This window comes from Ailuropoda melanoleuca, chromosome 11 (genome assembly GCF_002007445.2).
Source record: "Ailuropoda melanoleuca isolate Jingjing chromosome 11, ASM200744v2, whole genome shotgun sequence".
In the NCBI taxonomy this organism is placed as follows: domain Eukaryota; kingdom Metazoa; phylum Chordata; class Mammalia; order Carnivora; family Ursidae; genus Ailuropoda; species Ailuropoda melanoleuca.
The window spans coordinates 31,273,698-31,298,714 of NC_048228.1; the positions used below are offsets into that span (position 1 = coordinate 31,273,698).

Here is a 25,017-nt window from a genome sequence, read left to right on the forward strand (position 1 = left end):
CTTTCCCCATTTTCAGCTGCTTGAAGGAACCAAATCTATTTTATTAAAACTTTTTTAACTCTGTAAGCCAAATAAAAACATTGAGCGTTAGAGTCTACCTTAATGTTAGACTAAATAGTAACGTGTATTCAGAGTCTGAATTTTCTCTCATAACCTCTCTATAATTACTAACTCTTATCTTTTTATGTTTTTCTTTAGAAGAACAAAGACAACTATGAGGCATGAATACATAAGAACCAGGGACTTTTGTATGTAGGTTGCTGAATTGACATTTTTCAATTATACTTTGTATTGCCTTTTGTTAAAAAAAAAAAGATAATACTGGTAACTGTAATTCTTACAAAATGACTGAGGTTAAGCTTCCAACACTGCAGTATCAAGGTATACTTAAAGCTACCTGACAACCTGGTGAACTTTTTGGTTGGGGGCGCGGATATCAATTTTATTTAACAACTTTTCTAGAGCACACACATATTTAATACTAAAATAAACATATACTTCTTATAGATTAGAGGGCAAAATTAAAACAAATAAATTTACAAGACAAAACAGGAGACTTCCATGTTTCTAGTGGTGGTCTCTCTAGTACATCCTGGGTGTACATTTAAACTCTTGTTCAGAGCATTCAAGGAGAAAAGTTTGATAAACACTTTTACAATCTATAAAGCACAGGTAGGGGGGAAAAAACATAACGTTGACCCAAATTACTGATTCTGTATTACTTTAGACTGCGATTTGGTTCTCAAGCTTTATAGGCATGAGAATCACCTGGAAGATTTGTTAAAACAGATGGCAGCCCCAGTCCTAGAGTTCCTGATTCAGTAGGTCTAAATGGGAGGATCCAAGAATTTGTATCCTAATCAGTTCCTAGTGATTCTGGTGCTGATGGTCCAAGGCAGGCAACTAGTGTTTTGGAGGACTGGAGGAAGAGATACAACATAGGTCATCCTTTTGTTTGCTTTTCATACATTTTAACTTCAGTTACTTCAGCCTAATCTTTCAGGTCATATGCTGCTATCCCTGCATTCAGACTATTAGTACACTTTCCACTTTGATCATAAAATATCATTTACTGAAGAGAAGTAAAGGAGAAAAGACAAGATGAAGCATAAATTCCAACTATTATCACGTAAGTGTTTGAATCCCAGCTTTACCACCTACTAGCTGTGTAAAGAAAGATAGTCAAGATATGCCCTGTTTTCTCATGTGCGTAAAATAATAAGAATCTGAAATAATGTACATAACACCCGGCACAGTGTAGGCACATTAATAGCAGCACCTAGTTTTAGGAATTATTATTATTATTATACCTTGCGAGTATAATTCTGAAAAGGAGGAACTATTCATAGATACTTCCTATCTTGCTTATTTTTCCTTTGTCTCATATCAGTCTTAAGTATATTATACAGGAGATTACTTTATTTAAAGGTATCGTAACCTTTTACTATAATTTATGCTCATAGCTATGCTCCTACATTAAACTTGCCCATGAAACTTCTTGCTAATCCTCTAGATTTTGAGCATTAGTACACAGTCAGATATGTTAATTTTTAGAGCGTTTTCTGTACGTGTAAGTGTAAATGTAATTACATTTTAAGATTAATCTGAATCTAAGAAGTATATGCTAATATTTCTCCTTTGTAGTTACATAAAATGCACAGCAGAGTGACGACGAACAAATCAACTTCCAATCTCTTTTTAATTCTGGTTCATACAATCTTTTTCTCATTGTCAAGCTCCTAACAAGAAGAAACACAAGCCCAATCAATGTACTCTGTTGGGTCGTGCTATATTTCTGAAGATATTATTTGCTTTTAAAAGAAGATTCTAATTCACTTTCTCAGGCAATCACTTACAAAAACAATGTGGTGACTAAGCAAGAAATAAGTATTTAAATGTATTCCATTTATTTTAATCAGTAGAGGTTAGTGATATGCCCTTAACAAGCCCCTGATTAGAAGCATAAATTCTACAAATTCTACTGTGTCTTTAGAATGTAGCTGTCATCTATTAGAGTATTAGTAGCAGCAATCTATAGCAGGAGAATTATCACGAAACTGTGACAAAGTATTATAAGGACTGATATTATTAAGTAAGACCATAGAGGAATGGCAATTCACTTCACAAAAATTTACTATCCGAAATTTCTGAATCTATGTTATAGTTAGTACCTAGACTCATTCTTAAGAGAAAAGGTTTTAAGAAAAAAAAAAGATTTCTGGAAATCTATACTGTAATTCCTATGAAGTTTAAAAGGAACTACCTGATCTTGAAAATCAAGCTGTATTGCATCTAAGAAGATTCAGGTAGTGGTTGGTCTAGTAAAAAACACCGTCTAGAGGGGTTCCATTCTCAAACTAGATCTGCTTCAGTTCTTGGTTATCCCAAGGTAATCACTGTCTACTCAGAGCAGTTCAAATTTGCTTGAAGCACATTAAATATTCCCATACCACTAGGAATCTGAACAGTTATGACCAGCTTGAATCCAAAGCACAGCATAATGATTACATAATTACAGTAGCTTACACATGACATACAAACAATAGGTGGCCAGTTTTCATTTAACAACCAAAAAATGATTTACCAATACAGAACCTCATTGGAATTTGAAAGACATTTTGAGAATCTCTAAGCAAATGAAAAAATTTCATTGCAGTTTTTTTTTGGTAACACACACGAACAAGTTGTTTTACTGGGCCCAAAACAACACATACTGGTACTTTACAAGGCCACCTGCCATACTGATTACACAAATGAAGCCAGAATTCTTTAAATTTCTTCTCTTTAAAGTATAATATATGCAAATTGCTAAAATAAAAGTCCTAAAAATAATATTAAACTTCGAAAATTGAGGCACACTAAAGATATTACATTAAGTATGGCCTTCCCTTATGCTTAAAAACTGCTTTAAGAAGTCAGTGTTTTTCTCCAAACTGAATTAAAATCATGTGCAAATATTTCTGCTAAAATACAGTTCTTCCAAAGAATCTCTCACTAGATAGAAACCATCTCTAAAAGGATTAGCTATTTATATAATCTAAGTTTTGCTGTCATTTTGTTTTTCCATAGTATTCTTACATGGAGACTTAAAAAATAAATGTGTCCCATGTAGGTGAGCGCAGAAAACAAAACATCTATTCCAGCTGCACTGCTGCAGTCAGACCCCCACCCAATGAAAAAAGGGGAAGTTTATCTGGGTATAATACAAACCAACATATACACAGAAAGGTGAGCTCTCCTGTGACAATGAAGATGAATAACTCAGTGGCAAGCTCAAGAATCCTATTACCAAAGTAATATATGACACAGGTGTAGCAGGACCTAGCAGTACTTTCCTTTAACTCTACTCTGAAGGAATGGAAATGTATGAATAGAATGACTATTACTATAGTCATTTGCAACAATTAGATGGGAAAAAAGGCAAAGAAAAGAAAAACAGAAAGGAATGGACAAGGTCTAATCTACAAAATTAAAACATAAATTAATAAAACATACTGACAAGTGAGGTGTAAAACTGAAGATGTTCCCAGCAGAAAAGTTCTTGAGGAAAACCTCACCATTTTTGGCTACTTCTGCTATGATGTTAGCTACTTTGGCTGTGCAGGAAGACTGTGGAATCAACAGACTTGCAAACAGCTGAAGTATTCCACTTCCTTGGATTTTTTCACTCGTTTCCATATCTGAAAGAGATACATACAAAGAATTTAAATGAAAACGTTCAACACTAATACTGACAACTTTATCTACAATAAAGTCTTCAAGAATTTGCACCATTCATAACAGAAATTAGTTCAATATACATTCAAGTATATACATTTATATAAATATAAATATATTTATAATCTTTAGTTCAACAAGCTGCTTTTATCTTGAGTTTTCATTTGCACAAAACACTTTATAATACAATGTTTTGTCTATCTAAAGTCAGATTATAAAGGAATCTTTTCTGAATATGCCATTTGCACACCATATTTACTTTTCAATGTTAGTTCCAACCTGGTCTATTCAGACTAGGAATGCTTTTTATCTACTTCCCTTCTGAATTTTTTTTTCTTCTTTTTTTTTTTTTAAAGTATTTTATTTATTTGAGAGAGAGAGCACAGAGGGGGAGTGAGAAGCAGACTCTCCACCGAGCAGAGAGCTTGATGTGGGGCTCGATCCCAGGACCCCTAGATCATGACTGGAGCCGAAGGCAGATGCCTAACCGACTGAGCCACCCAGGAGCCCCCCTTCTGAATTTTTAATGACATATCATGATATATAATTTCTATGGTTTCCTACAATACTAAAGCAATTTTTAATGACAATTAAATACGGAAAAAATTCACTTTATGTCATTTTATATGGAATCATACAAAGAGACTGTATTTCCAGTGACTACTCTGTTTTTCATATAACTCATTCAAATGACTACTAATGGAGAAGAGAAACAGTAAGCGGCAACAAGGCCATGGTATTCAGAATTCTATTTGTTGATACAGAACTGTAATTTAAGAGTCCCCTACTTCTTTCTCTCTTCTTTTTTAAAATACCAATTCTGTGAAACCAAGTCATTCATGTACCTGTTATTGAAAGCATGACCAATTAAAAGACAGTAAGAACACTGGAATGATGATGGAAATAAAGAAAAACTCAAAGAAATAGAACTTAATATTACTATTTGATTCTAAACAATGAAGAAGAATGGCATGTGTTTAAAGACAGAGATTTATAAAGCTCATTAAAACATCCAATTTATTTTTTAATTTTTTTATTATTGTTATTTTTTATTATATGTTAGTCACCAGTACATCATTAGCTTTCGATGTAGTGGAGCACTGGGTGTTATACGCAAACAATGAATCATGGAATGCTACATCAAAAACATTCAATTTAAATTCAGTCCTCTATATCCTTTACATCCTTTGGATGTACATACAAATAAGAGGGAACTCTAAAGACCACTTGTTAAGTAAATGGCAGCTGATGTGATCAACACAGAATAGGAAAATAATTTTTAATAATTTGAGAGGCTACCCCCCAAAAAGAATGTATTTCTCTGTAGTAAGTGCTGGTTGGTTAGTACAGTGCTTTTCAAATTATGGGTCCCAATCCATTAGGAACTCTGGCTTTGTGAACAAGAACCAGTAATTTCTTAAAAAGAGAAACAGAATTAACATCTGCAACAACAACAAAAGGATAGAAAAATATTTTGCCATAGTACAGTAAAACAGTGCAATTTTGGTTTGAACTATGTGTATGCACATGTACTACTCCATGTAAAATGCACTTCTAATTATAGGTTCTGGTCAAAAAAGTTAAAAACACTGTTCTGTGCACCCCTTGACTATGCAGGATTCTGAGCTAAAGAACCTTAACTTCATCAAGAGAAGCTAGAACTGTGAAATGGCTGAAGAAATAGAAAATTATATGGAAAATTATACTTACGTGGATTTATTACTTTAAAAAAGTTATTTGCAACTGGTTAAATGTGTGTGTGTGTGTGTGCTCACCTAAGACATCAGTACTACAGCTTGAGTAACCAAGATTATCCGATGTTGAAACTCCATCCATGCATTTCCTGTTGCTACCATAAGCCTGGTACATTTTCATACAGCAAATACTATTTTAGTTTCTTATATTTATGTAGTAAAATAAAAAGGATATTTTGAAGGATATTCTTCACTTATTTATTAAGTGAAGAAAGAGCCCAGAAAGATGAAGTAAACTTGTCTAAAGTTACCAATCATACTAATCACAGAGCATAAACAGCAACTTCAGATTCTATGACACTAACAAAACGACATGTGGTTTACCTGGCATCCACCAGTATTTTTTTTTTTTTTAAGAACAGAAAGCTTAGTTAAGCATGAATATAGAAAACCTGTCCACCTATGGGCAGTTTCCTACTATGTTTCTCATAATTCAGATTATTACAAACATAAACTACCCACGATGGGACTTAAACACAGACGCTGTCAGCAAGCATATTTATAAAATATAATGTGACATTTTGCCTTTGTTTCTTGGACTAAAAAATAAGTTTTTAAGGTACCATCTGAAAATCGGACACTAAATTTCCATTAATTGATTTTTTTCCTCCAAGAAGCCAAAAAGAACTGAACTCAATTTGCCATGTTAAAATTCTTCCTTTTCTGACCATTGCTACCAGAAGATGTATAACCCCAGAATGCTGGGGCAGACTGCCCCAGGGGTCTTGTCCCACCATCTGCTGATGCTGGGATGACAGCAAGAGTCTGGCATAAGGCATGAATCACGATTAGATGTGAAGCTGAGGCATTTGTGTGTGTGGAGGCGAGCAGTTAAGTGCAAATCACCCATGCATGTCTCATTTTAACCATAACTGAAAGAATGACTTAACATCAGAGCTGAACTACCAGAGGCAAGGGGGGAAAAGAAAACAAAACAATACCAACCCCTTACATTCTGATGAAACTTACCACAGGTTATAATCCAAGGAATTGGGAAAATAGCTGTGCTAAAATGAAGATTTAGGAACAGTATTTTTTAATCCTATTATTAGAGAAATAAAAGGGAAATTCATAATCTGTTTTTTTTATGTGTATCTGATATACAATTTAGAAAAATCTAACAGGAATTCTATCAACCTGCTAGCACATGGATTTCTATGTAAGTTGCAAATTTAAATTAAACAGCCGGGAATTATCTTCTTTCCTTTGGCATAAAAACATAACCAAATACAGCTTATCACAAAAATGCCACTGTACAATAAATAATTACAAAGTTTCAGTCTCATTTCATATATGCTTTCTGCACTGGCATTCTACTGCATCTCAAAAGGTATATTTATCTGTGAACTAAAAGATGTTCTCAGATATCTGTGAGCACTCTTGAAATAATTTTAAAAGAACATTAAGAAGTAGTCAGTGGTTAGTGTTTGCAATCTAAATCATTGACTGCTTGTAAAGAAATCATGCACTGTGATCAGGAGTCTTAAAAAAAAAAAAAAGGCAGACTTTTCATTATCTTTAGCCAGACTACTATTGACATTTTAACTACACTCCTTTTAAATATTTGTAGGAATCAATTCAATATCTTTTCTTCCCCTTCACATTTAGGTGCAGTCATAAAAATGTTTGAGTATGCCTACAAATAATAGGCAGCTGGCAGTCCTTGAATTCTGAAGGACCCACATATGAAGGACAACTGCTACTCTACAATAATATTGTGCGTGCAACTATAGGAGTCATATCCATCACAGTGGCCTTGCAGTTTTGCAAGCACTCATATCCCTGCAGTCCTATGTCCACATTCCACCTCACCTCCTGATGGCAAGGTGGCAACTTAGTTATGAAACTGCCAGAGAAAGAAAGAACAAGAAAAATGGGCAATCAGGTCAGAGAAACTTGAAAGAAGAGTAAAACAAGAAGCCAGGATACAATGCCGATGCCATACAATGGCACCTAGGAGAAGTTAAAGCACTACTCAGAACTTCTCAAGGCCAATAAATAACCCAGTGGACGAGAGTAAGTGGAATGAGTAGGAACCCGTAAGTCCTTCTAAAAAGGCTAAAGTTCACAACAAAGCCGCTAAGTAAATACATTAAAATAACTGGTTTTACAGTTAAACACCAACAGGAGGTTTTCAGGTATGCTACTAAGATAAGCTGAATTTATGTCATTATTACGACAGCAGATAGGCTACTTGAGAATAAATTAATGGAAAACATCTGATAACCATTTTATAGTAAACTCCAAGTTAGAAAAACAAAAATGACTATTACTATAACTCTATTAGATTAAAAATGTATTTAGATTAGACTGATAGTATTGTTTTAGAGTTTAGTGTTTGCAGTTTTACTCATAGTTATACAAACAATAAAGAACTGGTGTCTTTACATTACATGTCCAAGGGATCCTTATGACAGACTCTGAGGGAAAGACTCAGATTTTGGATTGACTGCAAGGACCAGGAATATGACTCATGGCTCAAAGGGCCATGTGTCTTCTTCCCTAGGGAACTATGTATTACTTCTCAAGGGGTGGATTTTTATAATAGGGTGTAACAAAAGACCTGACCCTGTGCCTAAGCGATCTAACCCAAATGCAGGGCATCATCTCATCAAATGTGGGCATAGTACACCCAAGTCCCAAATCCTCTCTTCTTTTATCCAACTGGAAACAAAGAATTTGTACTTGGATATGCCATAAATATCTCAAACTTAATATTCCCAAAATCAAATTTACCCTTTTCCCCTCAAATTCATTCTAGTCTCTATCTATTGAATGGCAGGGAATCCGTCGAAGCCAGAAGCCCTAGAATGATTATAAACTTGCCACTTTTAGTAAATGCCTTTCTACCACCCACATTTAATCAGAGTGCAGCTTCCATAGATTCCATCTCACTACCATCTTTTGTATCTATCCTTTCTATATCCATGTTAAAGTTCTCAGTTCTGAACTTGATTAAATCCAATAGCCTCCTCAAGAGTCTCCCTAACTCCAACTCCCACCCCCCATCTGTCATCTACAATGATAACAAAATAAACCTCTCAAAATGTAAACTTCATGTCACTCCTCTACTTAAATCTTTAAATGATCCACTATAACATTTAATGAAAGTCAAGCACATCCGTCATATTTCCCAACCTGTCTCCTAATGCTCCCCCACTGACATCCTCTACTCTAGCCACACTAAATTACTTGTAATAATACAAATCAATCTTATCTTATACCTCCCTACTGTACGTGTCCTCTCTGAAATGCCACCACCCCTCACTTTAGGTAATTCCTGCTCAGAGTCTGTGTCCTCACTTAAAGATAGCTGATTAAAAGCCATTCAATCTTCCTAATGATAACTGACCAACATAACCACCTTAAATTTATATTGAGAGCACTTTTTAAAATTTCAAAGCAATTTCAAACATATAATTTCATCATTTTATTTATTTATTTAATCTCATCATTTTTAAAAAGTCATGTGAAACAGCATTATAGGTCATGTTTTCTTCACATTACAAATAAAGCTGCACGACAAGATTATATTGGAAAAGGAAAAAAAAATCCAGTTTTTCTGGTTCCTACAGTCTAGTGCTCTTTCTACCACAACTTATTTAAAGATACGTGGTGATGACAATACTGTGACTAGATTCACCAGGGTATTTTGTGAGAAATTTTTTATTTGAGATATTTTGCAAGAGTAAGAACTGAAGTAATACAACTGAGTGATAAGGGAATGTGTAGTATTTTGAGATACATAAATTGAAGCAGTGACTGAAGGAAAGAAAAGGAACTAAGTATAGAGAAAGTGAAGCAGGTTTAAAATAGATTTAAAATGTGTAAGAAGAATATGCTAAGTATAAGATTAAAGTAAGGGCCTGACAAATGGAAGTATATGAAGTAGGGAATAGAAAATAAATAAAATGGTATTTCTTTCACTGGTAAGAACCTTTTTCCTCCAATAAGGATTTTAAGCAAAGAAAAGGAACATGAGATGCAGGAAAGAAAATGTATGCAGTCATGAAAAGAAAGAGGGCAGAACAAAGACCCATTTACACAATGACTCACTATCAGAAACAAGTCTTACTAAAAGAGTAAGTTGTGACAGTCATTTTATAAAATTACAATAAATGATTTTGATAGTCTTGCAGTCATTTCAATTCCAGGGATAATGAAAGCTGTGGAGTGGGAGAAGTTATGTGTTTGGAAATCACTGCAAGAATAAGCAGGGAGATCTACTAGTTTGACTACCTTCTTTAAAATTACAACTAACTAGGTCATAAAACAGTTGCTAAAAAATTAAGAGTTCTGTGGTTAAAAAATAAAGATATTTACTGAGAAAGTAAACACCAGGAGGAAGTATTTTAGTGACTGTAGTAAAAGCTGAGTATATAACCAGAATATTCACTTAAAAGTTGAAAGTACTGAAAATATGGCCCCTATAGTAAATGTGGATTTTTTTTTTAAAGACTTTATTTACTTGTCAGAAAGAAAGAAAGAGAGTACAAACAGGGGGAGCAGCAGGCAGAGGGCGAAGCAGATTCCCCGCTAAGCAAGCAGCCCAATGCAGGACTCGATCCCAGGACCCTGGGATCATGACCTGAGCCGGAGGCAGATGCTTAACCGATTGAGCCACCCAGGCATCCCATAAATGTGGATTTCTTCACTGCAAATTAAGACAATGAGGTTATATAAAGCACACTGAAGGAATATTTTCAGTGCAAGACCCATCTCCACCCTATTGTCAAATACCTTAGGTGAAAACATAAAGAAAGCTAAAGAGATTTAACATCTGTAGGATTCAGTAGGAATCCTGAGCTACCCAGGCGTCCCTGTTTCCTGTATTTTTAAGTTCTATACCATATGTTGGAATTATTTTATAAACAGAAAATCTATTTTAAACCTGTATATATGAAGACATACTACAAGTAACAGAAACTACTATATACTCCAATATTACATTCCAATAGATGAATGTACTAGCTTACAATTTGCTAATTGTAAAATCTGAAAGTACAGTGAGCTTCATGAATGGTTTCCTGCTCCTGCTCCATTTCTCTGAGCTCTCCTCAATTCCTTCTGTGTGTTGACATTATCAGATGAGCTTGTATCATGCAGGAAAAATGGTTGTACCAGTTCCATGTTTTACAGGAGAGCAACACAGAAGTCTCTTCTCTCCCCACCTCAAAATAAAGACCAAAAGTACCAAGGCCCACATGAACTGAACCAATCTGACTTAATTATTTGGCCAGATGAATGCCATGCCATGTATTGATCAGTTTAGGCCTGAAGCAATTTCAGTGAATAGACGCCATAACCTTGGGTGTAGAGATGAGGGTTAGCTCTCTCAAATTTCATGGCTTCTCTCAAGGAGGAGCTCTGTGTAATGAGAAAAGGAGGGAGAAAAGGGAGGGGAGGAGGGGAAGAATCTTAAGTAACAGTAAAGGGAAAAAAAAAAAAAAAAGAAAGAAAGAAATGTAGAGACACGGCATAAAAGAAGCTAGACTAGGCAAAATATTACCCAGTGTGGCTGGAATCAGGATTCAAGAAGGTATCGCAGTGGAAATAACAGCAAATATCATGAGGTCTGTTATCACTAGGATCCTCACCATCCGTTTCCCTCTCCTTACCCACACACAACTCACATACAACTTTGGTGGCCACTTAAGGTTCCATGATAGCTTAAAGAAACGAGTTTGGCTTATAGAATCTTGCAGATGTCAAAACACTTTACCAAGTACAATAGTTCGAAATGGTCTTCTACCTCAGCCCTATCCTCAAACACAGCTCCGACTCTCCATTCCCTACCACAATTATACTTCCCCAGTCCTATCACCATACCAATTACCCCGACAGTAAAAGCAAGACTGTCAAAGTGACCTTGGCCCCAATTCGGAGATGTTTGTGCTCTAAAAACTAAAAATGCTCTTTGCACCCTAAAATGACTGCTGAAAGTTTTTCCAGTTGGTCCTAGATTTACCAGATATCATGCCACTGAGGTAAGTGCTTAGGTCTCCATAGTACTAAAGACAAATATCAAATTATAAAAATTCTACAAACCAACAGGGGTAAAGGTCAAGGCAAAATGTCCTAAGAGAGAAAGCAGGGCACCACAGGGTGGTCCTACCTAAGTGGTAAGAGAAAAAAATAGGATGGAGGTCTTTGAATAGTGCCTAATCCAGGAGAACAAAAGGGGAAATATTCGTCAAAGAAAAATTCACTCTGCTAAGCAGAGGGTTTGAAAAAAGATCATAAAATTAGAAAAATGGATGACAATTTCCCAAGTGATACAGAACAAGGTAACTGGGAAAAGAATAATTGTGAGATGGTCAGTTAAAAAACTTTTCCATCCCAAAACTTCTTCAGACCTCATCTGGACCCTTCTTTACTGTGCCCTTTGGATCCCTTAACTACTGTATACAAACACCAGACCCTCCCAGAACTCTACCTCCCCACCTTCACCGTCGCTGGAATCCTTCTCCGGAGACTTCCCTTGAAGTGCTCTTAAGCACAACTCCTCAACTCTCTTTTCCTCCCCTCCTACTCCAAGACTCAGGGCTTGGAGCTTGAGCTGGTATTTTCTTAGCTCAAAAATATCTTTTCCAAACCATTTGTCCTCTGGCTTCACTCAAAAACAATTTCTATCTTTTCAACTTCTACCATCCGGTGACACTTTTCTCATCACTAGTATTCCCATCTTCAAGAACACTGATTTTATTCTTGGATTCTCTCTTCCCTCCAATTCCTGCCATTGTTCTGAATAACTGTGAATCTACATAAAGTGGCTAATAACTTGGCCTCACATTCCCTGACTTCAATAAATGGCCTAATTCTCCACTGCTCTTTAACAGTCCACCACACATAAAATGCAGGGCACCAGCCCCTTCATCATGCAAAGCTGCTACACAGTTGAAAGTTTAAATCTGGAAATCACTTTCTGATCACATTCTTCTATTTTATCATGTATTTTATTTCCTTATTAGTACGTATTCATTCAACTCCTCCTTCTTTTCCCAACCTATCAGCCCTTTCCATGACTGATTTTACCTACTCTGAATAAAATGATCAATGATTTCAGCAATTCTAGTATTACCTCAGTTTCCTAAAACCTTATCTATTCACCTTGTCATTCAATCCCTGACACTAGATGAATCCAGTCATATACTTCTTCCTGCTCTTCAATTTTAAAATGTTATTAAATATGACAGAGCTAGCACCACAAATTCACATTTTACAATCTTAATTGGACCTTCAACATTGCTCAGTAGTCCTTTTATTTATCCCTAGTCATTTCCCTTTCACATTTCCTAAGCCAGTAATTCTATACATTTATTATTCTCTATATATGCCATATTCTCATATTCTCCATCATGGTCAACAGATAACCTTTCCTGATAATTCAGAGTGCAAGTATTTCATTCCTTCACACCTACACTTCTCTATGACATTACCTATCCTTAACTCCTGGTTTCTGAGAAAAACTGTCGTCCTCCTCCTCTTTCTTCTTGGCTATCCCCCAACTCCTCTTTTAGTCTGCTACCACAATGATCTTTTCAAAACACAAATCTGATTTTTATTTGCTTTTGCTAGTTTCCCTAGCATGGTACTACAGATGGAATGTTTGTGCCCCTCTCCCCACCCTGCCATTCATATGCTGAAACCTAACCCCAGTGTGATGCTGTTAGGAGGTGGGGCCTTTGGGACAAGATTAGGTCACAGGGGGCTGGTTCCCACAAATAAGATTTGTGCCCTTACAAAAGAGACTCCAGAAAGATGCCTGGCTTTTTCTACCAGGTGAGGTTCCAGCAAAAAGACAGCTGTCTATGAATCAGGAAGCGGGTCTCACCAGACACTGAATCTGCCAATGCCTTGACTTGGACTTTCCAACCTTCAGAACTATGAGAAATGCCACCCCGTCTGGGGTATTTTGTTACAGCAGCCTAAGAAGACAAAGACACATGGCATAAAATTCCTTTCATAAGTTGAACCCTTACTCCCTTTCTATTTATCATCTCTTGCCCCTTCCCTGAACGTACCCTTTTTTTTTGCTGGCCATACGAAACATTTCAGTTTCTAATTGAACTATACATTTCCTCCTACCACTGTGATTTTATGTACAGTGCTTCTTTTGCTTGGGATGTTCTTCTCCTAAACCTTAGGCCCTCATATTACCTGGGTAAGTGCACAGTATTTTCAAAATCCAGCATGATGATTCTGCTTGTCAATTCACACCTCTCCCCCAATACTCACACACAATGTTGTAACTGTTTCCCAAGTTCTTAGCACCTTTTTGATAGTTGAAGACTTGGGAATAGATGAGATCATTCCAAAAAATTTATTCTTACTGAGTCTTTATTATGTTGGGAATAAAAATACAAGTCACATTCTCAGAAAGCTGTCTAGAAAGAGAGAGAGGTTAATAAATTGCCACAATTCAATGTGACTGATACCACAATTAGGTTATGTACAATCTATATAGTGAGAAGCAATCACAGCTCCGTAAAGATCATAGAATTTTTCAATAAGAAGGTAACATGTGAGCCAAGTTTTGAAGGGCAATCAAGCATATTCTAAGCAGAAAAGGAGAAAAATATATTCTACAAAAGAGGAATATGTAAAAGTATTACCAGGTGAGGCTAGAGACCCTAAGTTGTAATAACAACAATCCATAACACTGGGTGATTTTTTTTTTTTTTGCCAATAGTGGAAGGCTACCAGAATTGGGAAGTGGAATAGGTAGATGGTTGGTATTATTCAAGGTCTGAAGAGGAGGCAAGTAGAACAAGAAGTATACACCCATAAAACACTCATTTATCCATTAAGTTCCAGATGAAATGTCAGTCCCTATGTGACACTTTGAAAGACTCTTACAATAGGACTTGACTCTAGCTCTCTTGTTTCCCCAGTACTTAGGAATCAGCTCTATTACATAATGTATTATACTGTATTAAAATGTATCTACTACTTATCTATCTAAACTCTCCAGGGCAAAGTACCAACTAATGTATGGTGGTACCCAATTAATGCTAGTTGAAGAACTGCCCTGCCCTTAAAGAGTTTGTAGCTGAATACAAATGAAAAAGGGATAAACAATATATGCTAAGTTCAGAGCGATATATAAACAACCGTTATAGAATACTAAAGATGGAGCAACCAGGTTAAATTTATTGATGTTGTAGCAGTTGCAATTACTTTTAACAGAAAAGAGGACTGAGTTTATAAGGAGACTGCCTTATATTTTAGGAATTCTCACATCAAGAATGGAAGTTTTCTTGTAGAATTACCTTTCACTAGCTCATGCAGAGACTTGAAGTTTTCACTTTGCATTAAGCTAATCGAGCCTTAGATTACATGTTTTCAAAAGCAAACGTATGCAAAAATGTTCTTTAAACCTTCAGAAAGCATTGCAGAAAATTACCTGGCCTTTATATTATCCCTCCCACGTGCACACATCAGAAAGAAAAGATGATCAATCCATAACTAAGTTATTATGAGCCAAATGAAAACATTCTGCTTGCTTTTTTAGTACAATGAAAGAAAAGATGTGTAATACTTAACTATGGGAAGAGAAAATTACATGCATCTAAAATGAACTCACCTCACAGAACATTGTGTGCTAAAACATAGACTTTGAATCTATGTCTTTAAAAAAAAAAACATTACTCTGCCTCTTGGAGCTTCATTTTGGGATTTATCCCAATGAATATTAAAAAATAGGTCATGGAAAACCTCAGTAAAATCAATTATAGATTCTTGTGTGGAAAGTTCTAATACTAATGGCATCATTCCTCACTAGTAGTTATCCCCAAAACATAATATTATTGCCACACAATCCATTTTGATACTTTAGTAGAATATATATTCCACTTGTGATGGTTACTTTTATGTGTCAACTTGGCTGGGCCATGGTGCCCAGGTATTTGTTCAAACATTATTCTGAATGTTTCTGTGAGGGTGTTTTTGGATGAGATTAACATTTAAATGCATAGAGTGTGAGTAAAGCAAATTGCCCTCTATCATGTGGCTAGACCGTTATCTAAACAGATGAAGGCCTGAATAAAACAAGACTAACCTCCTTAACCCTTTCTCCCCATTCCCCCACCACACATGTCCTCGACCCCAGCAAGAGGAAATTTTGTCAAAAGGCCACCTTCATATTTGAACAGCAATATCAGCTCTTCTCTGGGATGCCATCCTTCCAGCCCACCCTGCAGATTTTAGATCTGCCAGGCCCCATAATCAAGTGAGCCAATTCCTTAAAATAAGTATCTCTCATCCCTGCACACACACACATATATATGTATAGGCATACACACTCACACATACATCCTATTGGTTCTATTTCTCTTGAGAACCCTAATATACCTCTGCCCCTAGAAAAGACGATCATCTTATCCTCTTAAACAAATACTTCCAAATAAGAACACACACACACCATACAGATAGTAGGAAAAAATATTCTCAACCTTTGCTCTATTACTTTTTATCAACATACTACTGTCTCTTTGGCATCATACAAGGGCCAACTGAGGAAATAAGAAATATGACAATTATCCCCAAATACAGAAGATCTGTTAGAGAGGAAACATACTGTTTGTTTATCCAGGAGCTAGAAATAGGACCAATGAGGGGCAATGGCAAGGATAAAGATTAAGGATCAGTATTAAAAACTATTTTCTAGTCTTAGGGCTATCAGGAAGGAAGGAAGGAAGGAAGGAAGGAAGGAAGGAAGGAAGGAAGGAAGAAAGGAAGGAAGGAAGGAAAAACGAAAAGAAAAAGAAAGGAAAAGAAAAGAAAGATTTTCTTTAAAGACTGGGGCTCTTCATTAAGCCTGAGTAACTATATGCTAAGGTAAAACCAGCTATTGCTATTTGCTAAGGTAAAACCATGAATAAATCCTTCCTTGGCCCTGAAAATAGCCCAACAAGTCTGCAAGTATCATAGAAGACACTAAGGAATTGTTCCCAACCTTAAATACAATCTTCTATGTCCTCATTGCTTTTTATTATTATTTACTATTCTCTTCCATCCTCCACTATTGTCCTCCTCCTCTGACTTCTCTCTACCTTATCTTTCATCATCCCCTGTTTAACTGTTTTTAAGAATACAGAAATGAGGGGTGCCTGGGTGGTACAGTAGTTTGAGCATCTCATTATTGGTTTCCACTCAGGTTGTGATCTTCAGGTTGTGAGGTCGAGCCCCACATAGGGCTCCATGCTCAGCATGGATTCTGCCTGTGATTCTCTCTCCTTCTCCCTGCCCCTCCCACTTCTGCTCTCCCTAAAATAAAAAATTAAAATTAAAATTAAAAAAAAAAACAGAAATGAGGAAAAATATCCAAGAAGAAAGCAAATACTTTAGATAAAAGCTCTTTGTGTCAGATAAAAGGTCTCTCTGTGTCACAACTCTATACCTTTACAACTATATGTTATTGTTGTTTTTTTACTAAATTTTCCTCCTCTCCTTTCTTTAGATGTGTAAGTAAATTCTGTGGTCTTAGAAATGATAGACTGAATCTTACTTTCCTATTTGACAAACAGTTGCTTTTAATTTTCTCTTTATTTTCCTATTTACACGATAACAAATATACTCATTTTTAAAAAGTTAGTCTTTGACAAAATTCCACAAATTTTTCTTCAAAGGTCTAGCACAGAATTCATAATTTTAAGTTCCTCTACACGGTATGACAGTATCTTATTTATAGACTATACCAAGTAACAGACTGGGTGAACACTGATATGGCCTTTGATTCATCCTAGACATCATTTCAACCCCACTGAAAAGATAACTGACCACATTAGAACCTTGTTACTTAAAATGTGATCCATAGATTAGCACATCGGCATCCACTGGGAGCTTATTAAAAATGCAAATTTTTGAGCCCACATAAAACTACCAAATCAGAATCTCTGAGGATAGAACCCAAGTATTTGTGTTCTAACAATCCTTCCAAATAATTTTTATGTACCTGAAGTTTGAGAAACATCGGTATAAAACAGTAATGTCCAATGGAAATAAAATGTGAGCCACATAAATAATTAAAAATTTTCTAGCAGCCACGTTAAAAAAGGTAAAAAGAAACGAAATTAAGCTTAATAAGCATTTTATTTATATAAAATATTATCATTTCGATATGTAATCAACACAAAAATTGAGTCATTTTACTTTTTTTTTTAAAGGACTGTCTCTGAGGTTATAAATCAGCTCAATTTCAACTAGTCCCCTTTCAAGTACTCAAAAGTCACATGGGGTCAATAGCTACTTTATGGATAGCCCAGTCTAGAACTGGTTGAGACAGAAGCTGGGTTCTTAATAGTGTATTTTCTGAGCTCTGTTTTAACATTTGTGTTAAGGTAGACATAGCCTGAACTCATGTGAAATGCTGGAGTTTCGCTATCAGCAGCTTTGTAGTTTGAGAAACAAAGAAACCAAAGCTAAATATTTAAAAGAATGAATGTATCTGGAAATCCTTGCTCTCAAAAAAAGACACTCATCATAGGTTTAGTTTTTTTCAGTATTCAAATTTTTTACACATTTTATCTGCATATTTCCATCAAATATTTCTTTATGTGCAAAGTGTACATTTTACCTACTTAAAACGTCTAAAAGTTAGCTACATTTGTTTAATCTACATGATGATTAAGTGCACTTAATATTGATAATTTAATGAAAAGCATTCCTTGCCCGATGGATGCATACATTTTTTTAAAGAACAAGCAGAATCATATAATATGAAATGCTATGTAAAGTTTTCTATGTAAAAAGTTTATGTATACTGTTAAAATCCCATGCTTTAATCAGGTAGTAAATCAATCAAGTTTTAAAAAGAAAAAAAGAAAAAGAAACAGAAAAAAAAAAGCATGGTTAATGAACCAAAAGTATCGGCATGTATACTATTGGAGTCATTCACAGCACAAAACAGTATAAATGAGTTCATTCTGTTTCATATAAAATAACTTCTAGTAGTTATTTTATACAAAATAAACAAAAACCAATTCAATTAACAATTGAAGAGCTGGTATTTTTTAAAAGTTGAATTATCATATAATATTGCCTTTAGTTCATTTCATGATTATTCCCTTTTGATTTGACATAGCTATCTTTACTTTTTTTAAGGTCACTAAATAGATGTACTCCCCCAGACACTGAACATACCTCTATTACAGCACTTACAAAAAATGATAATTTTACATTTACTTATTGGTCTCTATCACAAAATAATGAGCTTCTGAGGGCAGGGACTAAATTTCTGCCATTATTAGGAGATACCACAATGTTTGCAACATAATAATTAAAAGTGTTGACTATATGTATGAATGAGACCTGAAGATGAGGAGATGTGCAGTCGAAGTATGACATGACTGTACAAAATGTTCCAAATCTAACTTTAAACTAATAGTTAATGTTTAACCAAAGCAGTATGACATATCACGGCAGTATGAATTTTATATTCGAATACTCTACAAATATTCTAATGGGTCCACCTACATTCAATACATGGACTTTTTCTTTTACTTAAGACATGAATCACCAATGTGTAGGATCATGACTGTCACGCAGTATTCTCTACTACTGCCCCAACAGCCCTATATAACTACAGAGGAAAAAAAAATATGTTTGTTCTACCTAAGAAAAGCTTTCTTAAATCTCAAAGAGTTATACAATGCATTGTTTGTTTTTTTAAGCGATAGTAAAACAGCCCAAATTTCCAAGTGAATGTATCTGTCAACAGAAGGCTCTGAATACTATCAGCTTCTGTTAAAAAGCTTAGAGAATAGGGGCACCTGGGTGGCACAGCGGTTAAGCGTCTGCCTTCAGCTCAGGGCATGATCCCGGTGTTATGGGATCGAGCCCCACATCAGGCTCTTCTGCTATGAGCCTGCTTCTTCCTCTCTCACTCCCCCTGCTTGTGTTCCCTCTCTCGCTGGCTGTCTCTCTGTCAAATAAATAAATAAAATCTTTTAAAAAAAAACAAAAACAAAAAAAACATAGAGAATAAAGATTTGCTGTATTATATAGCCCATTACACGACTATTACACTAGAAAATTATACCTAAACTCTCCTTACTAAAAACATAAAATATTCATATTTCCTTAGTTGTTAGTGATTTGTTATAAGAGAGTAAAATGACCATAAACCACATACAGTTAAAAATATGGCATATAATACTTTTGGCCCTCATCAAGATCTAGTTGTACAGCAAACAGAAAATAATGTAGTATCTTTTATTCAGATAAGAAGATACATTACTGACTTACCATGCATTTCTTCAACTAGAATCACTCTTTTTTAATGTGTTTCTAAAAAGGATTTCTTAATCTGGGATCCTTTCCATTTCCTGGCTATTCTTCCCTTGACTACTTCAAGCAAAGAGTTAATCTTTTACTCTCTATTTTGTCTTTAAAGTAATCACTATTTTTCCAATTTAACAATTTTGCAGTTGGTCATTAATATTCACATACATTCATAACTCAAAAAATGAAAACTGCAGTAAATAATAAATGAGTCACTATGAAAAATGAAATAACTTTGCTTTTATTTATTAACTTGGTATAAAACATATTCCCATGGTGTGATATCTCTTCCAGTTTTAAAATAATGGATAAACTATAGTTTTATGTGAAGTAAGATTTATACAAAATCAAACTTCAAAAAGAAGAATTTTCTTCAATTGCCTACTTTTCTGGCTGGTGTTCTTTCTTCTCCTAAGGCCAAATGTTAGAAACTTTCAGAAACAATCTTTAAGGCCAAGTATTTAAAACTTTTTTTTTAATTCATAAAAGAACTTACATGCCTATTTCATTATTTCATATTAAATTAAAATACCAAATTTCACATACCATTAAAAACTCACTAACAATTCATGTAAAAATACATTAAAGTAAGAAAAATCATAAGTAATAAAGTTCACACTTTCAGGGTTGAGTAATCTAAACATAAACAAAAATGAATACCTAAATTTATGGCTATGGATATAATGCAAAGGCTGATACGATATAACCTTGCAATTATAAACAGTTTTCCTGTACTAAAAGTAATGCTTTACCTGAGACACCAATAAGAGAAAGAATAAAAACCATCACTTAAATAGATTCAGAAAAAAGCACTGAAAAAGTACAATATCCATTCATGATAAAAACACTCCACAGGGTAGGTCTAGAGGAACATACCTCAACATAATAAAGGCCATATAGGAAAAACCCACAGCTAACATCATACTCAACATGGAAAAACAGAGAGCTTTTCCCCTAAGATCAGGAACAAGATAAGAATGTCCACTCTCACTACTTTTATTCAACATAATATTGGGAGTCCTAGCCACGGCAAACAGACAACATAAAGAAATAAAAGGCATCCAAATTGGTAAGGAAGAAGTAAAACTTACACTATTTGCAGATTAACTGAAACTCCACCAAAAAACTACTAGAACTAATAAAAAATTCAGTAAAGTTTTAGGATACAGAATCAATGTACAAAAATCTGTTACATTCCTATACACAAAAAATGAAGCAGAAGAAAGTAAAATTAAGGAAATAATCACACTTACAATTACACCCAAAACAGTAAAATATCTAGGAATAAACTTAACTAAAGAGATGAAAGACTTACACTCTGAAAACTAGAAAACATAGATGAAAGAAATTCTAGACAATGCAAAGTAATGGAAAAACATCCTATGCTCATGGACTGGAAAAACTAATATTGTTAAAATGTCTATACTACCCAAAGCAATATACAGATTTAATGTAATCCCTATCAAAATACCAAAAGTATTTTTCACAGAACTGGAATAAACAATCTTTAAATTTGTATGGAACCACAAAAGACTTCGAACAGCCAAAGCAATCTTGACAAAGAAAAACAAAAGTGGAAGTATGACAATTCCAGACTTCAAGTTATATTATAAAGCTGCAGTAATCAAAACATTATGGTACTGGTGGGAAAAAAAAATAGACACAAAGATCAATGGAACAGAATACAAAGTCCAGTAATAAACCCACAATTATATGGTCAATTAATCTTTGACAAAAGATGCAAGAATATCCAATGGGAAAGAGACATATCTTCAACAAATGGTGTTGGGCAAACTGGATATCTACATTGAAGAATGAAACCGGACCACTTTCTTACACCATACTGAAAAATAAACTCGAAATTGATTAAAGACCTAAATGTGTGACCTGAAACCATAAGAACCCTAGAATACAGCATTATGCATTTCTCTGACATTGACCATAGAACATTTTTCTACAAAATGTCTCCTGAGGCAAAGGAAACAAAAGCAAAAATAAACTATTGGGACTACATCAAAATAAGAACTTCTGCCCAGCAAAGGAAACAACCAACAAAACTAAGAGACAACCTAATGAATGGGAGAAGATATTTGCAAATGACATATCTGATAAAGGGTTAGTAGCCAAAATATATCAAGAACTTAGGCAACTCAACACTAAACCCCCCAAAAAAACAAACAAACAAAAAAACCAAATAATTCAATTAAAAAATGGACAGAATACACGAACAGACATTTCTTCAAAGAAGACATACAGATGGCCAACAGACACATGAAAGGATGCACAACATCATTCACTATCAGGGAAATGCAAATCAAAACCATAATGAGGTATCACCTCACACATGTCAAAATGGCTAAAATTAAAAACTCCAGAAACAATGTGTTGGCAAGGTTGTGGAGAGAAAGAAATCTTCATGCACTGTTGGTGGGAATGCAAACTGACGCAGCCACTGTGGAAAACAATATGGAGGTTCCTCAAAAAGTTAAAAACAGAACTAGTCTAGAATCAAATAATTGCACTACTGGGTATTTACCCCCAAAATACAAAAACACTAATTCAAAGGGATACATGCACCCCTTTACAATAGCCAAATTATGGAAGCAGCCCAAATGTCCATCAAAAGATGAATAGATAAAGAAGATGTGGTACACACACACACACACACACACACACACACACACACACTATGGAATATTATTCATCCATAAAAAGGAATGAAATCTTGCCATTTGTAACAACATGGATGGAGCCAGTGTATAATGCTAAAGTGAAATAAGTCAAAGAAAGACAAATATCATATGATTTCACTTGTATGTGGAATTTAAGAAACAAAACAAATGAGCAAAGAATAAGAGAGACAGAGACAGAAACCGAGTCTTAACTACAGAGAACTGATGGTTACCAAAGGGAAAGTCGGTGAAATACGGTGATGGGGATTAAAGAGCACACTTACCATGATGAGCACTGACTAATGTGCAGAATTTTTGAATTGCAATATTGTACACCTGAAACTAATATAATACTGTATGTTAACTACGCTGGAATTAAAATTTAAAAACTTAATAAAAAAATTGTAGACACCCCTTAAAAAAGTAATGCTTTACTGTCTATAGTTTTGAAAACTTGGGGGGCTAGGCAGTACTAAATTGAGAAATTTCCTATAATGTTAATCAGACCATTTAATAATCACATATTCTACAATATATAATTCATATTGTTAATTTTAATTATTCTTTAGGTACTAATTCTTATTAGGTAAGTATTTGTTCCTGAATATGCAAAGGAAAATACAAATTATACTGAACCTCACTAGTTTACCAAATGGTCTTAATTCTGAGATTATAAAACTATGTTGCACTTCCCATTCTTAAGAAAAACTTCCTCTAGGAATAATGCTCCCAACAAATAATTTTATTATAAACTTTATAATATTAAACTTAATGGCTACTATCTTTAATATTAATTGATTAGACTAAAGGTTTATGCTTTAAAGGTAACCACTCTTGATTTTTAAAAAAAATCATGCTTGAATTAAGACTATTTTCTTAATAAGAAAAAAACTTTTTACATTAAATCAAGAGGTGTTATACTGAATGATGAAGCATTAGAGGGACTGCCATTAATAGCAGAAATTTAAGATATCTTTCACATCATTGCTATTTACTATTTTGCTGGAAATTCAAGCCAACACAGTAAGTCAGCTATAATTACAAGGGAAGGAGGAAGCAAAAATGTCACTTCCCAGATGTTCTGATCGCAAAACCCAAAAGAACTAGTTAAAAGTTTTATTTTAACTACTAAGTGGATTCAGAAGGTAGCTGAATACAAATAAAAATATAAAAATCAACAAGATTTCAAGCTGATCTCTAGAAGTTATAATGGGAAAAACTCCATTTGCAACAACCAAAAAATGTAAAATACGTAGGAATACTTAAAATGAGATATGTATGGGAAGCATGAACCAAACTACATCTCACTGAGACACAAAAAGACTTAAATAAGATATAATCTGTGTTCTTAGACTGACAGACAAAATACTGAGTTTTCAATTCTTTCCAAATTAATTTATAGCTTATCTAAATTCCCAAAGGAATTTTCAAGAATATGACAATCCATTTCCACAATTTCTGTGATAGATTAAGCCCATGAAAATAAAACTTTTTGACAGATTTATAAAGAGAAATTTCCTGCATAAAGCTAATATAATTAAAATAGCATGGTTAGAACACAATAGACAAACAGATTAATGGAACAGAATCAAATGCCAAAGCTGGCCCAATTACATTAAATTAAGCAGTTATTATATGATAAAAAGAGCATCATCAACCAATAGGGAGTAGATTAAACAATACATGGTGTTGAGAAAATTGTTTAGAAAAAAATAAAATTAGACCCTCACCTTACACCACATATCAAAATAAATTACTAAACATAAGTAAATCAAGTAATTATAATAAGAATATGTATTTTTTATAAAGAAGCTTCCATTAGGAAAAATGATGATTCATTAAATTTTTATTATAGATTTCAGTGTTCACATATTGGTGAAACTTTAATCTTTGTTTTACAATGCCAAATGGGTACTCCAGAAATCTGAATTACAAGAGATAAAAACGAAAGCATTTAAACCAGGTAAGGAAGCTTTCCAGAAGAACCATAACCATCATGGTCTACCAAGTTCTATAGAGATAAAAAAAAGACTATGATACTGACCATACCTTTAATATCAGGTTCAAACATTTAAAATCACAGTGAATGCACTGAATACAGATTAATTAATCTATTACTATAAGCTATTTTCCTTTAAATAGAAAACTATATCTTTCTGTTGAGAATATAAAATTCTTAATCAGATACTAGTATTATTAATTCATTTCTAATTCACTGTATCAATCAAAAGTCCAATTTATAAGTCACATATCCTTTAACACATTCAAAACACATTGGGATAGTGCTTAATTGATTAAAGAAGCCAGTTACACAAAACAAATGAGCAAAGGGGAAAAAAAGGGGGGGGGCGGGGGGGAAGAACCAAGAAACAGACTCTCAAGTACAGAGAACAAACTGATGTTACCAGAGGGGAGGTGTGGGGAAGGACGTGTTACATAGGTGATCAGGATTAAGGAGGGCACCTGTGATGGGCACCCGGTGATGTGTGGAAGTGCAGAATCACTGTATTGTACACCTGAAACTAACATTACACTGTATGTTAACTAACTGGAATTTAAACAGAAACTTAAAAAAAAAGAGAAGCCAGAAG

The 25,017-nt window shown here is 34.5% G+C and overlaps 1 protein-coding gene across 6 annotated transcripts in view; it reads right to left on the reverse strand.

Annotated features, from left to right (window-relative positions):
- Nucleotides 1–25,017, reverse strand: part of RAP1GDS1 (Rap1 GTPase-GDP dissociation stimulator 1) — a 147,290-nt gene that overhangs the window by 86,601 nt on the left and 35,672 nt on the right. For 5 of the 6 annotated variants that reach the window (XM_019801774.2, XM_019801773.2, XM_019801775.2 and 2 more), the window contains exon 3: nt 3,558–3,680. In XM_019801774.2, the coding sequence (XP_019657333.1) occupies nt 3,558–3,680 (123 nt within the window). Of the gene's footprint in view, nt 1–3,499; nt 3,681–25,017 lie in introns of those variants that run through there. The other variant, XM_019801776.2, reaches the window with a different exon arrangement.